General features: G+C 43.9%; 1 protein-coding gene across 1 annotated transcript in view; it reads right to left on the reverse strand.

Annotated features, from left to right (window-relative positions):
• Positions 1-21683, reverse strand: part of Slc24a3 (solute carrier family 24 member 3) — a 458281-nt gene that overhangs the window by 173787 nt on the left and 262811 nt on the right. The window contains exon 3 of the mRNA XM_057781502.1: positions 3092-3168. Coding sequence (XP_057637485.1) covers positions 3092-3168 — 77 coding nt within the window. The remainder of the gene's footprint in view (positions 1-3091; positions 3169-21683) is intronic.

Raw genomic sequence — 21683 nt, forward strand, 5'->3', positions numbered from 1 at the left:
CCACTACCTATAGCCAAGCATTTGAATACACAAGTCCATGGGGGCCACACCTATTCAAACTACTGCAACAGTGGAAGGTGACAGGCCATGCTTATGGAGACACACTGGCAGGAGACCATACTTCTCTGACACGGACGGGGGCACATCAGGCTCCGGTACTTCCAGATGGAGTCTCATCACACTGGGGTATCTCTCCTCATACCTGGGACTCTCAGGTGCCTCTCCCACATGACTTATTATCATTTTCTGTGACGTTAGGGGACATTCTCAACCTATAGGAGAGAGATCTACTCTGATCCTATGTCTGATCTTTTTTTAGCCCTAACTATAAGCAAGGAGGTATGGCTGAAGGGTGGGGGGTAGATAGTACCCAGTGCTCCCCCACCCCGTGCAACCTCTAAATCACATCATGGCAACTTGCACATGAGTTCCATAACCTCTCCATGCCTGGGCATTCACCTCAAGCTCCAGGGGCTCTGAAATCCCACACACCCATATCCACAAGCATCTGATTTCCTTCTCTTGTCTGGAATTATCCCCAGTTTTCTTCCTAGGTCTCCTTTTGTGACTTCTGGCCTACCCTTTAGGACTAGCACCATCTTGGCTCCACCTGTGCCTCTGCTGAACTCCCTCAGCAGACAGAAGAAGCCATGGTGAGCACGCTGCATGTGCCCTGTTCCACCTCACAGCACACGAACTTCCTGCAGGGTAAAGCTGTCTTTCATTCATCTGGAAGGGCCCAATCAAGAACTATCAAACCATACAAGCTCAGGGAGTACTTCTTGATGTGGGGTCACTGAACTTCTTGCAGTTTTGACTTGTGCCTTCATCTGTTCCTGCTGACCCCTAAAACCCTCTTTGCCCTTACAGCAATTATTCTTCCATCCCAGGGTGTTCTCTGAAAACTTCCTGAGCAAGCTAAACTTGCTGGGTAATGTGTGAGTTATGGAGGGCTGGAGGTGGGGCGGGGTGGGGGAGGTGTGTGTAAAAGCATCTGCCCAGCATTGCACAAGTAATAACGGTACAATTCACGTTGCTCGGTGAGCCAAACGTGATGGAAAGGGCTCCCCTCCTAAGGCATATTTCCTCTGCAGACGCTCCAGTGGGTCAGAGGTGGCCTTCGGCAAGGCAGCTGGGTCAGCAGCTTTCTACCATGTAGCAAGATTTCCCCCTTGTCCCACCTGGCTCTGCCCTGGGTTGCAGATACGCGCGTGGAGTACAGGTAGCAACTTCAAGGTTAATCCACCTGGGTCCCTTCCTTCCAAGATTGGGAGCCAGGAAAGGAGCCTGTGCAGACCTTGGTAGCCAGCTTGAGGCTGTGTATTATTACTTTTCTGCTGTGACAAAATACCCCAACCAGAGGCAAATTAAGGAAGCAAGAGTTTTGTAGGCTTATAGCAGGGAAGGCATGGCAGCAGGTAGCCAGAGTGGGAAGCCGAAAGATTACATCTTCAATTACAGACAGAAATTCTCTCTAGAGTGAATGAGCTCTCAAAGCCCACCTCCAGCGATGCACTTCCTCTCGCAAGGCTCCACTTTCTATTGGTGCCACCGACTACGGGGACCAAGTGTTCACATGATGTGAGCACATCTCTCATTCAAACCACCACAAGCTATGTGGGTAGATAATTTTTTTTTTTTGGACTCTATGCATGTAGATCAGAATCTCAAAGGGATGGACACTGACCTTGATCCCTGCATTTCTTGCCTGATAGATTCTGAAGTGCAGGACCCAGGACGGGGCACAAAGAAGCATTAGGATATCAGGGACCACAAAGTGCTATTATGTGGACTCACGGCCATTCTCGTAAGGAAGTGTCTAACAGTAATAGCGCATGGAGCACGTGCTGTCCGCATCGTTTTCATGCCAGCTCAGAACTATTGTCACAAGCTCCAGGAGCCTTTTTGAGTAACCTGACCTCGTGAAGGACATAGGAAACTCAGAACCCTCGGCCTTCCGCTGGGAATAGTTTAGCAAGGAGGGCCCTGCCATATGCAGCCAGTGGCACGGCTGTGGGAGGGTAAAAGCCCTCACTGTTTGGGCCTAGACCAGAACCTCATCTCTCAGATGTCAAAGCAGCAGGGTGCTGGTAGCTGCTGGGGACGTCTGGATCCCACTCAGCGTCTGGGACGCCTCAGCCTGGTGACGGAGGAGCCTCCGTGGTGCCGAAGGTGGCACCCCCATTAATTGTTTAGTGCACACAACTCTGGAAGGGCAGGGAGGGCTGGCAGGTTTCCAGGAATCTTATTTATTTGGTGTTTTCTGGGATAGTCTTGGCTAAATGTCACATTTTTCTGTCCCCAGGTAGGAATGCAGTAGAAAGAGAGTTGGAGAGTCAGTTACTTTCTCCAGGAAAGGGGTCAGCTCAATGACTCACGGAGCTAGAATGTGAACCATCTTGTCAGAAAACATGCGTAAAGCAAAGACATTAGAGCCTCAAGCCCACGTCTGATGTGACTCCAGAGCCCAGGAGAGGCCTACAGATCACCTTAGGTGTAGGTTGAGAATTGGTTGCTGGATCCTCTTGTTGGACCATTGTGGGTTTGTAACCAAAACTAATACATGGCTTCCACCTGGAAATCCAGCTCCCAGAGGCTACAGCACTGCAGAGGCCACATGAAGGAGCCTTGACTGATGGGTCCAGAGGAGTCCCAGCAAAGTCCAGGCCCGACCTCAGAGTGAAGCAACACCCTGGAAGTGTACCATGCAGCCCAAGCTACCCAAGTTAACTTGTCCCACCCATATGGGAAGGCATTCCCTCCATGTTATTCCCGAATGGGTGACACTCAGAACCCAAGAACGATGGATGTGAACAGGAAACGTATTTTATAGCAAAGGGCTCTGTGTGAGCATTGACACAAACAGGTTAGTCGGGAAAGAAATGTGACCTGAGAGATCACTCTCAGGCACTAAAATGAGAGACCACAGACAGACGTCTGCCAGCTAGTCTTTAAGGACCAGCACATTTGGAGATGGTCTATGACCAGACAGGGAGGCAGGAGGGAGTGGAGCCTCTGCGGGCATTTCTGCTGTCTACCTACCTTCTGCTCCTCAAGCCCTTCAGGCAGAGGCACAAAAGGGGCTACTTACACAGAGCACGTGGAGGACCACCGCTCCTTGTCGTCGGTCTTCGTTGGAGAAGATGTCCCTGGGGAATTCATGCAGGGCTAGAGAACAGAGAGAGAACCAGCTCAGTACAGATGACCTCTCGAATACAGCTGATCTAAGACTGCATCCCCAGCATGGACTTTAGAGTGCTTTGCATTCTGGGTCTCAGAACTTGCTTAGGAACAAAACAAAACAAACTAAAAGACTTGAAGCTCATGAACCTCTAACTAGAATTTAGTACTTCCTCCAAACAAGAAGTGATAACTATGGTGGTAGCATGATCTCAGCCCCCGATTTGTCATCTAGAGCTATCCGTTGGTGTCTGAGTGATTGAATCTGGGATTCCCAGGACACGAAATCTGGGCATGTTCAATGCCCTTTCTGGAAAATGACATGGTACTTGCATGTCATCTCCAGATGACTCATAACTTTTCCTATAATGTAAATAGTATGTAAAAATTGCCATGCTGGGACGTTTAGGGAATGAGAAGAAAAGTCTGCACACAGGAATAATTAAAAACTCTTTTTCCACTGTAGTCGGCCTGTGGTATGGAATGCACAAGTGTGGAGGGTGCATTCCACTCCACTTCACTCATCTGTCCAGCTCGCCCTCATCTCTTCAGGGCTATGTTTGTAGAATATCACTTGGAAGGAAGCTGGGTGTGGTGGCACACACCTTTAATCATCTCGGCGGCGAATGCAGGCAGATCTCTGTGAGCTCGAGGTTAGCCTGGTATACAGAGTGAGTTCTAGACCAGCTGGGGCTAGAACTACATGGCAGGTGGGGGGGAGAACCTTGTCTCAAAAAAAGTTAAATGAGCAAGTATGAAATTAGTATTACAAACTTTTATAATATTTTCATTCAGTGTGGCCAGTTTTTATTTGTAATCTTCAACTTTGCTGCACACAGCGGAAAGGGATTTTGTGAGCAGGGCACCTAGGCTTCATTTCACAGGCCAGTGAAGGGGTAGATTCAAGTTGCCTATTTCCCTCTCCCTCACACTCCCCTGGCTTGGGGCACTCCAGCACCGCCATCCTGCCCTGGAACTCTCATCTTCTTTCTGACCTGACCTATATTTGCCAAGAGACCGTGCAACTCAGGAGGCAGCAGACACCCTGCCTGCTGTTGTCCTTGTCCAGCCTTTGGCAGACATCACCAGCTAATGAAAGTGTCTTCTCTGGAGCTTCATGATGTCTCTACTGTCTCTGCAGTGAGCAGTCAAGGTAGTTATCACCAGAGCACAGGGTATCATGATACATGCAGGCCAGTATCATGAACATAGGTTTGCCACTCGTTCTGTCTTGCCTTCTCCCCAAAGCAGAGTTGCAGACAAGGGTTTAGGGGCGTGCAGCTTATCTAGGAAGTGACTGCAGTGTACACTGTAAATGAAGAAGGCCATGAGACCAGGAATGGAGGATAACGAAAGTGCACCATAAAGGATGCCAGGAATCAGTTCTTCTGGGTAACCCCGAAGCTCTCACAGAAAGTATCTCTGGATCGTGGTTCACTAGCTAGGGGATTTGTCCAAGACACAAGCTACTGGCCACTTTTTCCAAAGATACAGTTTTCTGTTTCCAAGATAGCATCAGGGTAAGAGACCCTGTGGCCTCGGGTATTTGTTCCAGAGAATACATCTGCTCACATCTGTACAGAGAGTCTCACCTTCAAAAGTATAACAAGGAGAAGAATTAAAAGTACTGACTACTTATTTGCAATCTGTCTATTCTCTCACTATCTTCATTGTAATAACTCTATAGAAAAGAGATAATTAGCTCGGATATATGAATCATGTTGTAATTTATAGCTGACCTCCGACTAGCCATGATGTAAAGGCTTAATACATTCAGTGAAATCATACTTTGAATTCTGAATGTTGTTTAAATCCTGGGCTATCAATATGTGGTACATATATATTGTATACATATATGTATTTATGTATACACATATATATGTGCACATACACACACACATATATATACACTACAAAATATTAAGTTTTTTGAGCTTAAACATACAATAAACACATAATTGTTATATGTTTGTGTATGCCATGATATTTCAATGAAGTTGTTTTGGTTTTTTTTTTTTTTTAGGCTTGCCTGTAGGTTGCTAGTTAATCACACTTGCTACTTGTATCTTAGCCTTAGGATGATGAAATGGTGGATTAGGAATGACAAGAATGTCCTAGATACCCCATGTATGTTTCTATAAGGACACTCTTTTAAACATGCCACACTGAATTCTTCTGATTAGTTAAAAACAGGGACATTGGAAGATTGTACCATGTGGGCACCAGTGAAGCTACAATATAGAAATGACAATGTGAGCACCAAAATCCTCAAATAAACTTTAAGTCGATGTCAAGTCCTGGGCCCTGCAGTGCTGCCAACTATTCCACTGAACTGTCTCAATTCCAGCACTATCCCGCCACGAGTCTAACACCTCTGGATTGCAGTATCTTTACTGGTTTGGGTACCATGAAGGATGCTCTCCAGGGTCTCTAGGAGGAAGCCATTAGCTCTGAAACCTCTCTGCTGATGATGGTGTCTGTGTGGAGGTTTCTGATGCCATCTTCAGTTCTGACCTTTGACCTTTTTGAGCTTTCCCAAGGTAAAAGGAATTGAGTCCCAATAACTACCTGGCAGCTTCCATATTTCTCTGATTGCCACTAAAAATGGATGGGTTGATTCAACATTAACTTTTCCATCCTCAGTGTCACTGCCACAAGATGTTTCAACACTGGCTCAGGGTCACAACCTACAGTCTTCCCATCCTCAGATTGATAGATTGCCCAGTTAACTCATTGATCACAATGGCTATCACAGAAGAGTTAAAAAGCCAGCAGGTTACCCTGAGAGTCACCAAAAGAATCACACACGAGAGCTGCTGAGTGAGATTCCCAACTCAGAGGACAGGAGAGATGGAAATGAGTGGTGAGGGTCATTTTGTCAAAAATGTGTGGTAACCATCTAGTTCTTTACTCCCTGCCCAGGAGAAATAATATGGCTTTAGTCAATTACAGGCTTAGGACAGCATATAAAGGGAGCCAAGGTCACATAGGAGACACCATGGGAAAGGAATAAGTAGGTTTGAGTCTGGATCTGTCCTATGTCCACACTGGCACTAGCTCTGTCCAATGCCACATGGATGTGGTAAGTGAGCAGACTGGAAGAGTCTCATCGAGGGCTCCATGCGTTTAAGATAGAACTTGGTTTTGAATGCTTAGCATTTTGATTTTCAGTCTCCTTGAAAGTCAGCAAATAGTTACTGGGTGACAAAGAGTTCAGTGAAGGTTAAGCATCTCACAGAACTTTGCTTTGGACACAGGAAGAGACTAGTTAGAGAGCTCCAAGCACAGCCAGCATGTGGACCTGATGAGAATCCTGGGCACAGCCAGGATGGAGACCACATCCTGAGTGGATTAGGGCCCATGGGACGTGACTACACATCAGCAAAGTCCTGAGCAGAAAGCCAGGTCCTGGCCAAGCCAGAGGCAGCAGAGATAGAATTGCAGAATTGAGTTCGGTGTCTTCTTTCCTTTGCTATGCACAGCCTGATCTCTGATCTATCACCAGCTGTGAAGCGCCTGGCTATTGGTTAAAGATGTCTTTCCCTTTAGAAGATCTGATTGGCCATGAGAAAATTCATAAAAACTCTCTATGCAGTGATGGTTGGCATCATTCCATCATAACGCACACCAAAGTCTGGGGGAAGAGCAACTGGCTGGTGGTGGAGCCTCCTTGGTAAAATGATGTGGCTTGCCCAAGGTGAGACGAAGTAGGGGGTGTGAGGTAGAGAAGGGTGGGGAATGCACAGTGAGTCAATCAGATGCTTTCAAAATAACTCGCTCCAAGCTCAACCATAAGAAAATCTTTTTTGATGGTTAGTAATAGTTATGTCAAAGGAGCAACCAGGTTAGATATTCTCCTAGGATGCTTCGCCTGACATCAATCACACTTAGGCTGACCAATTTCTAATATAGCTCTTCTCTGAAAACACACAGTGGGCTGATGATGACGTTATGATGGTGGGGGTCTCAAGACTACTCTTGTACATTTTGCAAAGAATGTGTTCTACAGTTTCAGGTATCAGTTTACTCACAAATCAAGCAGAACACGCTTGAGTGGCCAATGGTGGAGTCAGTGGAACCGGAAGCCTCTGAGAGTTTGTTCTCTGCTTAGCATGGTCCCAAGGCACTGATTCCCCAGTGCTCTTGACTAACTTTGTGCTGGCCAAGGTAATCAGTTTCAAAAAGAAAAGCCTTAAGCAGAGTCACAAGTGGTACATACAGAAACCATCTGTATATTGGTTTGGCCCCGCCCAGTGCAAGCTGCAGTCTGTGGGCAAAAGAATACTATAGGTTAGGTGGCTCAAATAAGAGATGTTAGGTTCTCCCAGTTCAAGAGGACAGAATCCTGGGATCAAGGAGTCAGCATGATCAAGTTCTCGGGAGGGCCTCTTCCCAGAGTACAGAGATTCGCCTTTTGACTGTATCTTTGCACATGAAATTGGAGTGAGCAGGAGTCTCTTCTTGGTTATGTGTTTATCTGCAGGAGTAGAAGGCAAACCAGCACCTGCTAGACCACACCCTGCTGATCTGGATCCCAGCCCTTGGTTTTAAGATGGGTATTGTTACAAAGCTGAAGCTGGCTTCGGATATACCATGTTATCCGAGTCAGCCTTAAACTTGTTTGTGTTTCTCCTTTAGCCTTCCTTGCATTACTGCAAGCATGAATCACCATGCCAGGCTCTCTTCCTCCTCATATGGGCCACCAATTCCTTCTTGATTATTCTATCTTATGACTCATGTCATCTTAATTTTCTTCCAAAGATTTCACCTCTGAACACCATTACACTGGTAGAACCTTTAATATGTGAATTCAGGAGGGGGACACACACATGTGATAAACAGTCCTATGGCATATCCCAAAGTCCATTTGCATAAAAACCTAGAAAAGAGGATGTTCAATGTATTCATAATGATAACAAAGGTGTAGTCATATAGAGTCAGACATTTAAACATACGTATTGGCTTTGGCCCACAACAGTGAAGCATGGAGGACAGGGGCAGAAGGGAGAATCTTTGACTGAGCTCAAAGTCAAGTTAATCTGCCATTCAGATGTTTGTACTGAATCCAGTACAGTGGGGTCCACATACCAGGACTTCTCCCACAGTCTGCTAGAGTGTAGCAAGTCCTCATATTAAAGGCTCAATTCTACCACGTCAGAAGGCGCTTGGATCATTTGCAAAGGGTGCTATCCAACGAGGCTGACTGTACACAATGAAAAAGGAAAAACACTATCACCAGAGGTCTGCCATGCAGTGCTTTTGAGGCGGGCGGAGGGGCATTCTCCAATACTGTCCTTTGTCTCTGTTTGCTTACTGACACCTGGGATGGTGGCCTCCAACGGGCCTCGCCACCGTTCCCTCTGGTCCAAGTACATACTATGATGTAGAACATGTAGCAGATACCTATCTTCAGTGAAGTAGACAAAGAACTCTGAAGAGAGAAGCTACTGCTCATGGTGGAGGGAGAGAGTAGCTCAGCTTCCCTCACTAGCCAAATGGTTCAGGGAAGAATGATCAATAGCAGATAAGCTCCTCCCACACAGACCAGGCAAACTCTTCATGTGGATAGCACTCCGTTGCCGTGCATATACTGTGTGTGGGAAATGATGTTCACAGAATGACCGCGGTCTTCCACAAGGAACATATGGAGCCATACTCAGCCGGAAGGCTGGGCCAGTGGTCTCTGGGCTCAATTCCCGTATCTGTAAAGAGGATCAGACAGTGCAGGCTTTCCAGGGTCCCCAGAGAGTTGATGCCCAGTGCTAGCCATGTGAGGGTGTATTTCTCATGCCAAATCCAAAAGAACTGAAAACATTTCTTGTGGATGGAGCATGATACTCACTGCCTGTGGGAACATGACAGACAGATGGCGATAGTTTGCATAGGGTCTATAGTATGGAATAGAGATGAGGTTCAGTCCCATCCATGTTCCCTAGAGTCAGATCTCCTTCATCAGTAGACAGGCACATTGGTGTCATCTTTGTATAATTTCTGGGATGCGTATAAACAATGTATGTAGAATACCTACCATTAAGCTGCCTGGGTCTATCTAGCCTATTCTTAATACAATGATAACAAGTTTCTGGTAATGGCATGAGGCAGAGGGTGCATTCATCTCTGGTTTGGGTATGGAAATCCACCCATTACTAATTCCAGCTTGCCTTTTCATCTGCATCCAAAGATGGTAGTTACTCCATGAGAGGCGCACATGTGATTCCTATGTTAAAGAACCCCCACAATACATGTGGCATGCTGAAAACACCTGATGATGTAGGGAGATAGCCTCGTCCAGCAGAGAGCTTCCCCCTACATAACCTCCATCTATTTCAGCTCCTTTCTTTCTTCCCTGCAATTTTCTTTCCAGTACAGCCTGTCAATCTGGGGGCCAGCAACGGCATCAGTGCTGTTCCCATGGAAACCACTGAGCTCTGAATGGAGTGGATCCCTCTTTCCAAGGCAACAGCAATCAGTGTCCTTATGTCTGTCTCCTGGGCAAATTAATGAGGCCTAAGAGTGATAAATCTAAATGGAGGGTTGCAAAGAGGTAGAACATGTTTTGTTTTGTTTGAAAGGAAAAAAAATTAGTTTGGACATGAACATCGTCTTTAGACAACTTTGTCAAATATTGATCAAGAAACAGCCCAGGATGGACACGGAACTCCCAAAGGTTACACTAGCAGCAGATAACGGCTGCGGGAGAAGAGACTCTTTTATATACACTGTCTGCAAGCTACTTGGGGTGTCTACTGCCCAAGCTTTGGTGAGTTGTCATCCATGCTCAGATGGGACTCTTTGGTGATACAGCTGTCCAAGTGGCATTCATATTCTTGCAGTAACCTCAATAAATCCACTGGTTCACCGAGCTGTTTTTGGACATACCGTTTCTTTGGTCTGGGGGGGGGGTGACTAGAAATGGACTTTCTGGGCAAAGTCCCTCAAGAGGCCAGATCCTTCACCATGTCTGGGCAAATAGAATCTTGGCTCCTGGACTTATCAGAACATCAGACTCTCACGAACAATCTTCTCAAGACAGAACGCCTACTGCAATCCCATTGATTGCCCACCAATGTGGGGGTCTGAAAGCTGCCTAGCTGTTCCACACAATGATGCAATGATGGTGACTTTATACTACTGTCAGACACTTCAGTCTGTCTTAATGATTCTCCCTCCTTCATGCAGTAAAACCAACGACTCCCACTTTTCCCAGCTGGAACATTCTGAACTCTGCCAGGTGTGGTATTTACTTGGCTTCCTACGAAGACTTCTCTGACTTTCTGTAGCCCCGCTGAACCATGGCAACATCGATTAAATGACTTTCCAGCCACATTGTACTTCTTGCCTATGAATGTATATCTTCACTTCAGGGACACTGTGAGCTCCCTGAGGACAGGAACCCTGCCATTTCTCACTCTGTGGCCAACACCCACTAGGCAAGGATCCATGAAAATGAACTAAATGTCAAGTGAACTTAAGTGTGAATAAACACAGAGGGCCCTTTTCCCAGGAGGTGGCTTTTGTATAAACACAGGACAGAATTACTAACTGGGAAATGTTGGAAGGGACATTTCAGTAAAGCTCTCAACAGCTCCATCCCAACCCCACTGCCCATTAGAACCGTTCATAAATATCCCTTCTCTTCTTTTCCAAGGACTTGGAAGGGGGCCTTTCTACAATCCCTTCAAGGGTGGGTGGGACCAGGAAACCAGTCTGGCTAGGGAAAGCAGAGCACAATACCAGTTGTATGTGGCTTTGGAAGGCAGCTTGTATTCTCTTGCCTTGGAGAGCCTGAAAATACAGCAGGGTGAATCTCCCATTCAACTGGATCTTCTTGTGGCATATCAAAGTCCCCATTTCCCATGATGCATGTATTTTGTCTAGGCAGCATACATAAAAGTTACATTTTTTTTGTCCTCACCGAAATTTTTGGAGCTCCTTGTTACCCAGAACACCATAACCTGTTGTGAGCAACATGAGGTTAATAAGGCTCTCAGCATCCTGTGACTTTTTTGATAAGATCTCGGCTGACAGAAAAACTCGACTGTTTTCTTGTCTTCTTTACTGGACTGGGAAGATGGTTAGATTACAGAATATTTATTCTTCTCAGTATCCCTGGCACTTCACAAATGTTCACTTTAGAAACCAACACATTGTTCATAACCAAGGGTCTCCCCGAACAAAATAATTCACAAGAGAATGTGTGTGCCAGGACACGCAGGCTGAATATCCTTGATCTGAGATGCTCAGGGGGCATGGAGGTTTTGCATTATTTGTAATATTTTAGACTTTGGAATACTCACCTAAGTATAATGAGATACTTTGGTGTTAGGACCCCAATCACTTATGCTTCATAAGCACCTCAGACACATATCAGGGAAGAAATTTATAAAGTATTTTAAACTGATGTGAGAAACAAAGTTTTATAGCTGGAAATTTTCCACATCCATTATTGCTTAAAACATTCAGATTTGGTGTTTGGATTGGATGTGCTCAACCTGTATATGTACAAATTAATTTTCTGAATGTTTAGTTTCTGGGAGTGTATTAGAGACAGTTTGATGTATTCGTGTATGTATACAGGTGGGAGGTGGGTGCATGCACACTTGTATGCCTACAGAGCCCAGGGAATAACTTTGGGTGTTATTTCTCAGAGGTCAGCTAGATTTGTTTTGTGTCTTGTTGCCTGGTTTGCTGGTTGGTTGGTTTGAATTGAGACTGGGTCTCTTGTTGGTCTGAAATTTGCCAAACAGGCTAGGATGTCTGGACACTGAGCCTCAGGGATCGACTGCCTTCAAAGTTGGTATTACAAGTGCACGCTATTATACCCTGATATTTTTATGTGGGTTTGGGGGGATCTAACTTGGGTTCTTGAGCTTGCAGGACAAGTCCTTTGCTGACAGAACCATCTCCCCAGAACCCTATTTTCTTATTCTCAGATTACACAAGCTTCAGGAATGAGCACAAGAGGGAAGATTCAGGCCAAGGGGGATACTTGATATCCAGGTGCTACAGATTTGTGGGTTTTTTTTCCCTAAGATTATCTCTTAAATGCTTTGAGTAGTTTACTAAGTAACTGATACCATGCAAATGTGTATCAAGTTAGCATCCCAAAGAAACCTAGTTATGAAGAAGCAAACAATTGAAGGTTCTCATCACTGAGGTTGGGTGGTGACAAGACCAAGATGAGAGAAGGGGTGTGCTCCGGTCCATGGATGCACCCTGGTAGTTTCAGGATCCTGCTTTTAGGGACCAAAATAACCTTTTAGAACATGCAAACATATATTCTGCACTGCTTCTACATGGTAGAAAGCATCATCCTCAATTTCAGACAAGTGGTCTCATGCCCAAGAAGGCACAGTAATCATCCCAAGTCCGCTCAGATGTCAGAGGAGAAGGAAGGTCTAGGCAGGGTGTGACTAGCTTTGTTGACTCCAGATTGTTCCTTTCCACAGCACTATTAAGGGCGCACTGCCACCATCTTTTTAACTTTACATTATTATTGTTATTGCTATGATATGATTTTGTTCCCGATACAAGGCCTCACCACGTAACCCAGGCTAGCTTTGACCCCCTGCATGAACTCCTGAAGTTCTGGGACTACAGATGTGCAGCACCGTCACACCTGGCTTTTCTTAACTTTCAAGGGTCGAATTCCTTCTTTCAGAAAACCAAAATGGGCAGATTTAGAATGTATTACATTAAGGAGGATGATATACCCCCACATGTAGACACCAGTCAATAATATATGTACATATGTAAATGCATATACATGTGGCTATAGTATAACATGTAGAAAAGAAACAAGAAAGGCTCAGTATAAGGGGATGAGGAAAGATTGAATGCCAGTGATAGACACAAGTTATTAAGGAGAACATAAAGCTAATTGTTTTCTAGTCCTAATACTAGAATTGTTTTCTTTTGGTGATTTTTAAGTGCACAGAAATATATTTGATAGCAAAAAATGTAGAAGCCAATGTAAAGCTCCATAGTTTCCATTCTGAATGGTTATTATAACTGTACAGATGATTGTTGAGATTTATACACTTGGGTCTGGTTAATATGTGTGTGTGTGTGTGTGTGTGTGTGTGTGTGTGTGTGTGTTTCGAGGCAGGGTTTCTCTGCGTGGCTTTGGAGCCTGTCTTGGAAGTTGCTCTGTAAACCAGACTGGCCTCAAACTCACAAGAGATATGCCTGCCTCTGCCTCCCAAGTACTGAGATGAAAGGCATGTACCATCACCAGCAAGACAGAGGGGGGAGCAGCCAGGGTACAGAGATGAAGAGAGAATTCCCTGACCAGGAATCGAACCCAGGTCATGGAGGAAATTCAATTTACTTAAATAGTAAAGTTCATTTTTTTAAAAAAAGAAACAGAAGCAGATCAGTTTTGCATGAAAATAAAAGCATCTTCATGAAGAGAAATCAATACCTGCTTAGAGTAAAGAGAAATCAATGCCTGGTTAGAAAAAAGCTACAATGGAGAACACATTCAACTATCAAAATGATACTGCCAATCAAACTGGTTGAGTTAAGATCAGTCAGTTAAATGCTTAAGGAATGTTAGAACTTGGGAACAGGCAGTTAAGGGATCACAAGTTTCAATCTAGCCTGGAGTATGTAGCAAGATCCTACCTACCTGCCTGCCTGCCTGCCTGCCTGCCTGCCTGTCTGTCTGTCTATGATCTGTCTATCTACATTGTGATATGACATTTGCTTACCACGGCTGATAAGGGTTACATAAATGCCTGACTTAGAATTCACTCCTCACCAACTTGGAGGTATGCAGCTTTGACTTAATCTTTTTGGGTCTTAGTTCCTTAATATGCAAAATAGGATAATGAACACAATATTAATTTATATGTTTATTATGAATATTAATTGTGAAGATGCTTATGAAATATGCAACACAGAGAACTGGGTAAGTACTTATCAAAGAATAGGTCCCTTTTCATTGACTAGTATTAGAGAGAGAACTAAGGCCCGGTGGGGATTTCCAGAGACATCAGTGTCTGCAGCCTGGCACCCACCACTTTCACACGCATCATCAGCCCCCTCATCTCTGCTTGAGGGCTTGCTCCATATCTGAGCTAGGTGCAGTGCCAGGCAGTAGGGGTTCTCGTTCTTCTAGGAAGTCTTCCATCAAAGTCTGATGAAAGCAGGATGCACCCCTCCATATGTTATGACAAGTTAGGTGTGGTTTACATGGTCAGAGCTCTCAACAGAAAGAAGTGGCTACTGCCGGTCCCTGGCCTGCTTGGTGTGCTTCAGCTAATTGGCTGCCTTCCTTTCCCTGTCTCACGATGTTGCTTGCAGATTCATCTCCCTAAGTTCACCTGCCAAACAATGTGTTTGTGTCTGAGCCAGCCTCAGGAAGGTCCAGATTAAACAAGGAGAGCTAAGAATTCTTGCACTTTTACAATTCAATGAAGATTCCCTTTCCTATCAGAGGACTCATTTGTGTTCAAGTGACTAGTCTCATGAGTAATTTCCATGGGGCTTATTCTATATGTTCATGGATGTACACAATCTAGCCCCCATTCCAGGTCCCCATAACCAACTTCAGGCTGGGAAAACATCTTTGGTCATTTTTTCCCCACGGTGCTGAGGTTGACTTAACACTCATGACAAGCTTGATGTCTACTTCAGAGTTCTTCTTTCCATGTCATCGTTGGCAGAAGAATTTAAATCATCATCCCCCAAGCTTTTCTCCTGGAAAGGAACAAACATTCTTTGGAACCGAAGAACCTTGATCATTCCTTACGTAGATATTTGGCCTGACAAAGCAATGAAATCTAACTTGATGAACAAGAAACATATTTTTTATAAATAATATTAAAAAAACCAACATTAGTGCTGCTGGTATCTCTGAGCCAGCAGCTGCCACAGAAAATACAGTGATCTCACGAACCATTCAAAGGTCACAAACATGGAAGCAGAAAGGAGACCTATTTGCAGGTGACAGCTTGCATTTTGTTGATCATGTGGGACTATCAATTCTGTGTCCATAAAGAGTTCTCATTAAAGGAAATAAAATAATCATGGCAAACATCCCCGTGGAATTCAGAACTGTGTCTCTTTCTTGGACTTGACTGTTTCTCAAAATGTTCCTTGGTGCCAGTGTCAAAGACAATGTTTGAATGGATGACCCCAAAGTCCAGTTCCAGCTCCCTGTCCATGCTGTTCTTACATTTGCTTGGTGATCAAGAAACACTCAGAACAAGAAGTTGATGTACCCATAAACTTGCTGAAGGTTCTTTTAAATGGTCCACTATGGTTAGAAGGCTTGCCTAGTCCCTCAACACTATTGGAAAGGAAGAAGTTGAATTTTTTTTAAAGGAAAAAATGCTTAAATTAGTTTTTTTTAGAATGTAATACTTCTCTGCAGGAATCCACATTTAACATTTTTCTTCTTTAAGCATTTGATTTATAGAAGATGAAGTGCATAGGTCAAGTGACTGGAGGTTTCAAATCAGTGACATTTTTAAATGTTAAATCGCCAAATCTCAGAGCTAAGAGTAACCTTTCAGTGTTCTGTTGGTCTACAGATGGGAAACTAAGAACCAAAGAATTTGGTGATAAGCACAAAGGCTTCCCTCTGTCTCCTTTCAAAGCCTGGTCCTTTTGTCTCTCCATGTTGTTTCAGGGATAGAAAACAGGGCTCAGCTATTACCCTCAGTTGACCAGCAGGGACTGGTTGAGCACGTGTGATAGACACAGTGCATTAACGATATCTGCTATGGTTATGAGAACGGGAATGAGGACTTGAGTGTTATTTACACTGAAGGTGTGTAATGCAGGAATGACTGGCTGCCCTGAGTCCTCATAACAGTGCCTCCTGCCACTTCTTTTGCTCTTCAATTTTTTTTTTTTGAGACAGAGTTTCCCTACAGGAAACTAGCTCTTGTAGATCAGGCTGGCCTTGAACTCACACAGATCTGCCTGCCTCTGCCTCCTGAGTGCTGGGATTAAAGACATGCGCCATCACCGCCCGGCTTGCTCTCCACTTTTTAAAAGAACACAATTTACTTCATAGGAGAGAAATGCCTAAAGGTGTTTGGATGTGATCCCTATAGACACCAAACATACTCAAGCATCTGGAGTAGGTTATTACTACCAATAGACAGTTGCTCAAAATTCATGCTAAAAAGGAAATTTCTAAGAAAATTTATATCCAGTGGGAGAAAGACAAAATATCAGTGAATTAAGCTGTGTTTACACCTTAATTTTATATTTGGCATCCTCTGGCCTGTTCTTTCATGGGAAAACGCAGTTGTTACTTAAGGAGATCATCTGCCCCTGTATCAGCTCTTCTGTATCTCTTGATCACTAGCATACAGTTGTGGACCAAAACATTCAATCTACCAGTCACACACATGATTCTTCTCAGAACAGATTTGAACTCGGGTTTCTTTTTCGGTAAATATGAACTCAGGTTTTGTGTTCTTTTTTTTTTTTTTTTTTTGTTAGATAAGTTTCTGTGTTCAAAGTATGTATTCCACACACCACAGATCTATCTGTTAGACAACACCTGTCACTCAAAATAATCGGATACTAAACGAAGACGGCAATTAACCCAAGCTGAGAATATCCTTTCATCATTGCTTTTCAATTCCTTGGATCACCACTGGGCTCTGGCAATGGTATATGATCACTTTGAATGAAACAGACTAAGTGCCTTTTGTGCTGACCACAAGTTTGTGTCTCCAGTTAGGTTCCATGGGTGTAGACCAAGAGTAGGAACCAACGACAAAGGAAACGCTTTGGGAAGGCCATGTCTAAATTATAGTGCAGGGCAGATAAGATCAAAATGGGAAAATGGGAGGGTTTAGAGTCTACTTGGTGGATGGCTAGTAAGTTTTGGCTGTGTGTATGACTTCACAGATGATATATTGAGGAGACTTTGGGTTCTGGTATCTTCCCCTAAAGAGTACAGAATTTTGTTCTAAAAGGAAGCTGGATTACCGCAGGGTCAGCTCTTGTGGTAGTTTTAGGATTACAGGCTTTGGTGGAATTTCTGTGGTGGTCATATCTTGTGGTAGTGTAGACTTTATTCTAACAAGCCTGTTTTGACTGTGCTCTTGGTCTTGGGAAAAGGTCATTGTAAGATTTTGAAGGAAAGTCTAAGTTAGCAGTTCTCGACCTGTGGGTCATGACCCCTTTGGGGATGAAACAACACTTTCACAGGGGTCAGCTAAGGCCACCTGCAAATCAGGTATGTATATTATGATTCATAATAGTAGCAAAATTATAGTTACAAAGTAGCAATGAAAATAATATGGTTGGGGGGTCACCATAGCATGAGGAACTGTATTAAAGGGTCACAGCATTAGGAAAGTTGAGAACTAATGGTCTAAGACATTATTTAACTTGAGAACTTAACTTACTATTCTTGTCTGTCCAGTCAATCAGTCTTCAAATGTTGATTCTGCCCTCTCCTTCCACCTCCCCTGGCTGCTTGGAACTTCCCTAGGACGCTTGGAAATTTCCCAGGCAGTTAAGGGGGTCTATACATAAGGAGAATATGCTTATTCTCAAACAGTTTTTGACTCCCATATATTTTATGACAACCGGTCTAGGAGCTTCAAACTGTAATCTCTGATGTTCTGACTCAGTAAGATGACTGATTTCTGCTTGAGCTTGGTTCCCCACATACCACACATAAGAGGGGAACCTACTGATATCCCAACCTAACATGCCTTCCTATTCCCTCTGCTTTCTTTGTTCACCATCCAGATAATTTAAATACTGATCGTTTCAGTATATTGTTCAATGTTTATAATAGCTCTTATAGGAGACTTGATCTGCTGCTATAATCAGAAGCCTGGATTCTATACGTCATCATTATCTGCTGCAAATCAAATTACAACAAGACCAATACACATAAAATTCCAAAAATCTGTTTTTGGTCACATTGAGCTATTATAGAACTAATGTTGCTTGGAGCAACTGTATGACCTAATGCTAAGTAAGGCTGTAGAAGTGCAAGGGCTGTTGATGGTTAGGCTGTCAGATAGGATGGGAGGACTGGGAGATAACCTAGTTTCATATTGTATCATATAGCTAAACTGAGAACTAGACAGAAGCAAGATTTGGTTTTTTTGTTTTTTTGTTTGTTTGTTTTTGGAGGGGTTACAGGAGGAGACACTGCAGCACTCCAAGGCTCTTATCTATAAATATTTCAGGGTCAAGCCATCCCAACAAGCAGTTGTGGAAATTCTGATGGCTTTGACAGGCAATGCCCCAAGGCTTAGAGGCAAGATCACGTGCTCAAAGGCGAAACAGTGCTGGCCACCATTTATAGCTAAGGACATGGAGTTGAGTTCTTTGGGAATCTGGAGGCTTCCTTTTATGTTTCCTATAAGTGTCATATTTTGATGTCCCACGTGAGGTGGGAAAATTGAAATTCACAGCAATAGAAGGCAGGTGTTTAATAAAAGCTTTTTCAAGTCCAGACAAATCTGTGAAGTCTTATACAAAGGAAACAGAGACTGGAAGCCAATTGACAAAGTCCAGCCATTACATAAAGCAAATAAAGGAGTTAGTTTGGATGTTTTTTAAAGAAAAATTCTGCTTCATTCTTGATTTAGTTGAGACATAGATAATAAATACTACCTTTTCTTGTTTTCTTTCAAAGAAAAGAGGAAAAGGCAACAACAAGTGGGAAGGAGAGGTTTCAAATCATCTCTGCGTCAGACTCTCTTCCATCACACTGACCTCTGGGTCCCCTCAGAACTTAGAGGATTGTGCCATTGGCTGTCTTTGTGTCTTCCTCTATGGCTATATTTCACTGCAGAACTGACTTCAGTTGAAGACAGATTGAAAGAAATCTTTAAAGCAACCGATACCATTATTTTGAAAAAAAAATCATGCTTAGGTCATGGCAACTTTATAACCTCTGAGATGGAACGGCCTAGGTCATGATGTCACAGAGGTCATATGCTAATGCACATACTGACACCACAAGTCAGGATAGATCTCGGCCTCAATTCCGCAAGGCTGATTCAAAAAAACAAATTCCCCTGTAGCCTCAGCATCAAAGAACCATTGCTGTGTGTGTTGAAGATGCTGGACTGCAGCATGCAGCAGTTCCCTTTCACCACTGTGACAAATGTCAAATGGAAACAACCTAGAGGACGATGTGTTTATTTTGCGTGTGGGTTCAGAGTGTCTCCGCCCACCACACCGAGGAAGGTACTGTGTGGACTCTGTACACTGATGGAGGAGGGTCATCTTTCTATCTGTTGCTTTCATTGGTTAATTAATAAAGAAACTGCTTGGCCTCTGATAGGGTAGAATTTAGATAGGCAGAGTAAACAGAACAGAATGCTGGGAGAAAGAAGCCGAGTCAGGCAGTCACCATGATTCTCCCACTCCAGATAGACGCAAGTTAAGATCTTTCCTGGTAAGCCAGCTCATGGTGCTACACAGAATATTAGAAATGGGTTAGATCAATATGTAAGAGCTAGCCAATAAGAGGCTAGAGCTAATGGGCCAAGCAGTGTTTAAAAGAATACATTTGTGTGTTGTTATTTCGGGTGTAAAGCTAGACATGCGGGTGGCCAGGCGCCAGGAATGCAGCCCGCTGCTCCTATTACTACAAAGTGGCGCCCAATGTGGGGCTCCGTGTAATTTTTTTTTGGGTAAAGCTAGCCGTGCAGGAGCCGGGCGGCGGGAATGCAGCCCACCACTCCAATTACTTCAGAGTAGCGCCCAATGTATCAGGCCAGGACTAGGGGCTGGGTAAACCTCCACATGCCCACCCATAGCAATCTATTTAAAATATCTAGACCCTAATTCCCAGAGATTAGGCAGCCATCAATAGAGCACGCCATCAGCTGGGGATGGGGATCATTCAAGACATGAACCAGTGGGGGACATTTCAGTTGGAGCCATGACAGTCACTGCCATCATGTGTTATGCTGGGTGGTTTGAGTTTGTGGAGAAGGTGGAGCAAAACAATACAGCTGACTCTGGGAGGCTGGAAAAGAAGCCCACATCATTATTTCTCATCACTTCTCATGAACACTAAGTTTCAGGGCATTTCATCTAGTTCTGTTGAGAAACTTTCATCAAATTACTATTTCAAAACACAATCCCTTCAACTGTTGGAGTCACTATTCCTTAAAACTTAGGGTCTGTCTTTCTATGAAGCCCTAGTTGTTCTGGAAACCACTTTGCTGACCAGGCTGGTCTCGAACTCACAAAGATCTGCCTGCCTCTGAATAATAAGTTCTGGAATTACAGGCATGAGTCACTACACCTAGGCTTGAATCTACTTTTTAAATACAAATAACATATTCTGTGAGAGACTCTAGTGCTTACATTTTCCTTCATAGTTCAGATGAATGTCATCACAGAATCAAATGTATCTGCATAGAAAGCTTGCATTTCCTATGTGACAATCAGACAGGAGGGCGGGAAAGGGCCTTCTTATCATTTGATGATGGAAAAGATCAGAGCTTGTGGGGATCCTGGATGGAGGGAGCAGGCCCTAGCCCGATGGTTTCCTGTCTTCTGGAACTGGAATCTGTAGTAGAGAGGGATAACGAAGGAGCAGCTTGTCTTTCTCTAAGTCTGTGGCACAGAAGCAAATCAAGAAGCTTATTCTCAGCAATTTCATGTCAACAACTCTTCCCAAGGACACAGAGCTGCTCAGAGAGAGATTCAAAGATCAAAATGAGTCCAGCTTCTTTATGCCCCCAGCAACATGCTGTAATCAGCTCTGTGGGGACCCAAATGCTCACAGTCCCTGTCCATTGAACTTAAACACTCAGGGTATAGCTGCTACATTAGCCATGTCTTTCTAAGGTTGTCAGAGGATGACAAGGGCATGTGTAACACATTCTTGGACTCGTGGAGTCAATAGATCAGCTGGGGAAGCCAGAGTCAAGTGTATGTGCACATACACAAGAAACACAAGCTGAAGGGTGCCAGGATAGAAGGAAGCTGATGTCCAAAACCATGAGTATATATGTACATATGTGTGCATGTGTATATGTAAACAGAGGTTTTGTACATGAATATATAGATTGATATGCATAAATACATGCATATTCATGTAAATGCAAATTTAATGGTCTGAATATTTTAAATTCCCAATGCAATAGAATTGGGATGTAGGGTCCTTGGAAGAAACTGTTTGAGAAGGATTAGAGCCCTTATAAATGTCATTAGAGGGCTGTCCCTCTGTTCTCTTTCTCATCATACCTGACTATAAAGTAGACATCTATCCAGAAGAAGAACCCTCACCAGGACACAACTTTTCTGGCACCCTCATTTTAGGCATCTAGCTTCCCAAACTGTGAAAAGCAGTTTCTGTCTGTGAGTTATTAGGGTTGGTACTTCACTATAGTACCCCAAAGGATACATGTAAATTCTACACATCTATATCTGAATAAGAACCAGTTTCAAACAAGGTGACCTAAGGCAACACTGGCATTTCAGTATTTGGTCCTAAATTCCTAGTGGTTGACTGGGCTCAGTTGTCAGCCCCTTGCTCAGTCACTCCA

This window comes from Chionomys nivalis, chromosome 9 (assembly GCF_950005125.1).
Source record: "Chionomys nivalis chromosome 9, mChiNiv1.1, whole genome shotgun sequence".
Lineage (NCBI taxonomy): Eukaryota > Metazoa > Chordata > Mammalia > Rodentia > Cricetidae > Chionomys > Chionomys nivalis.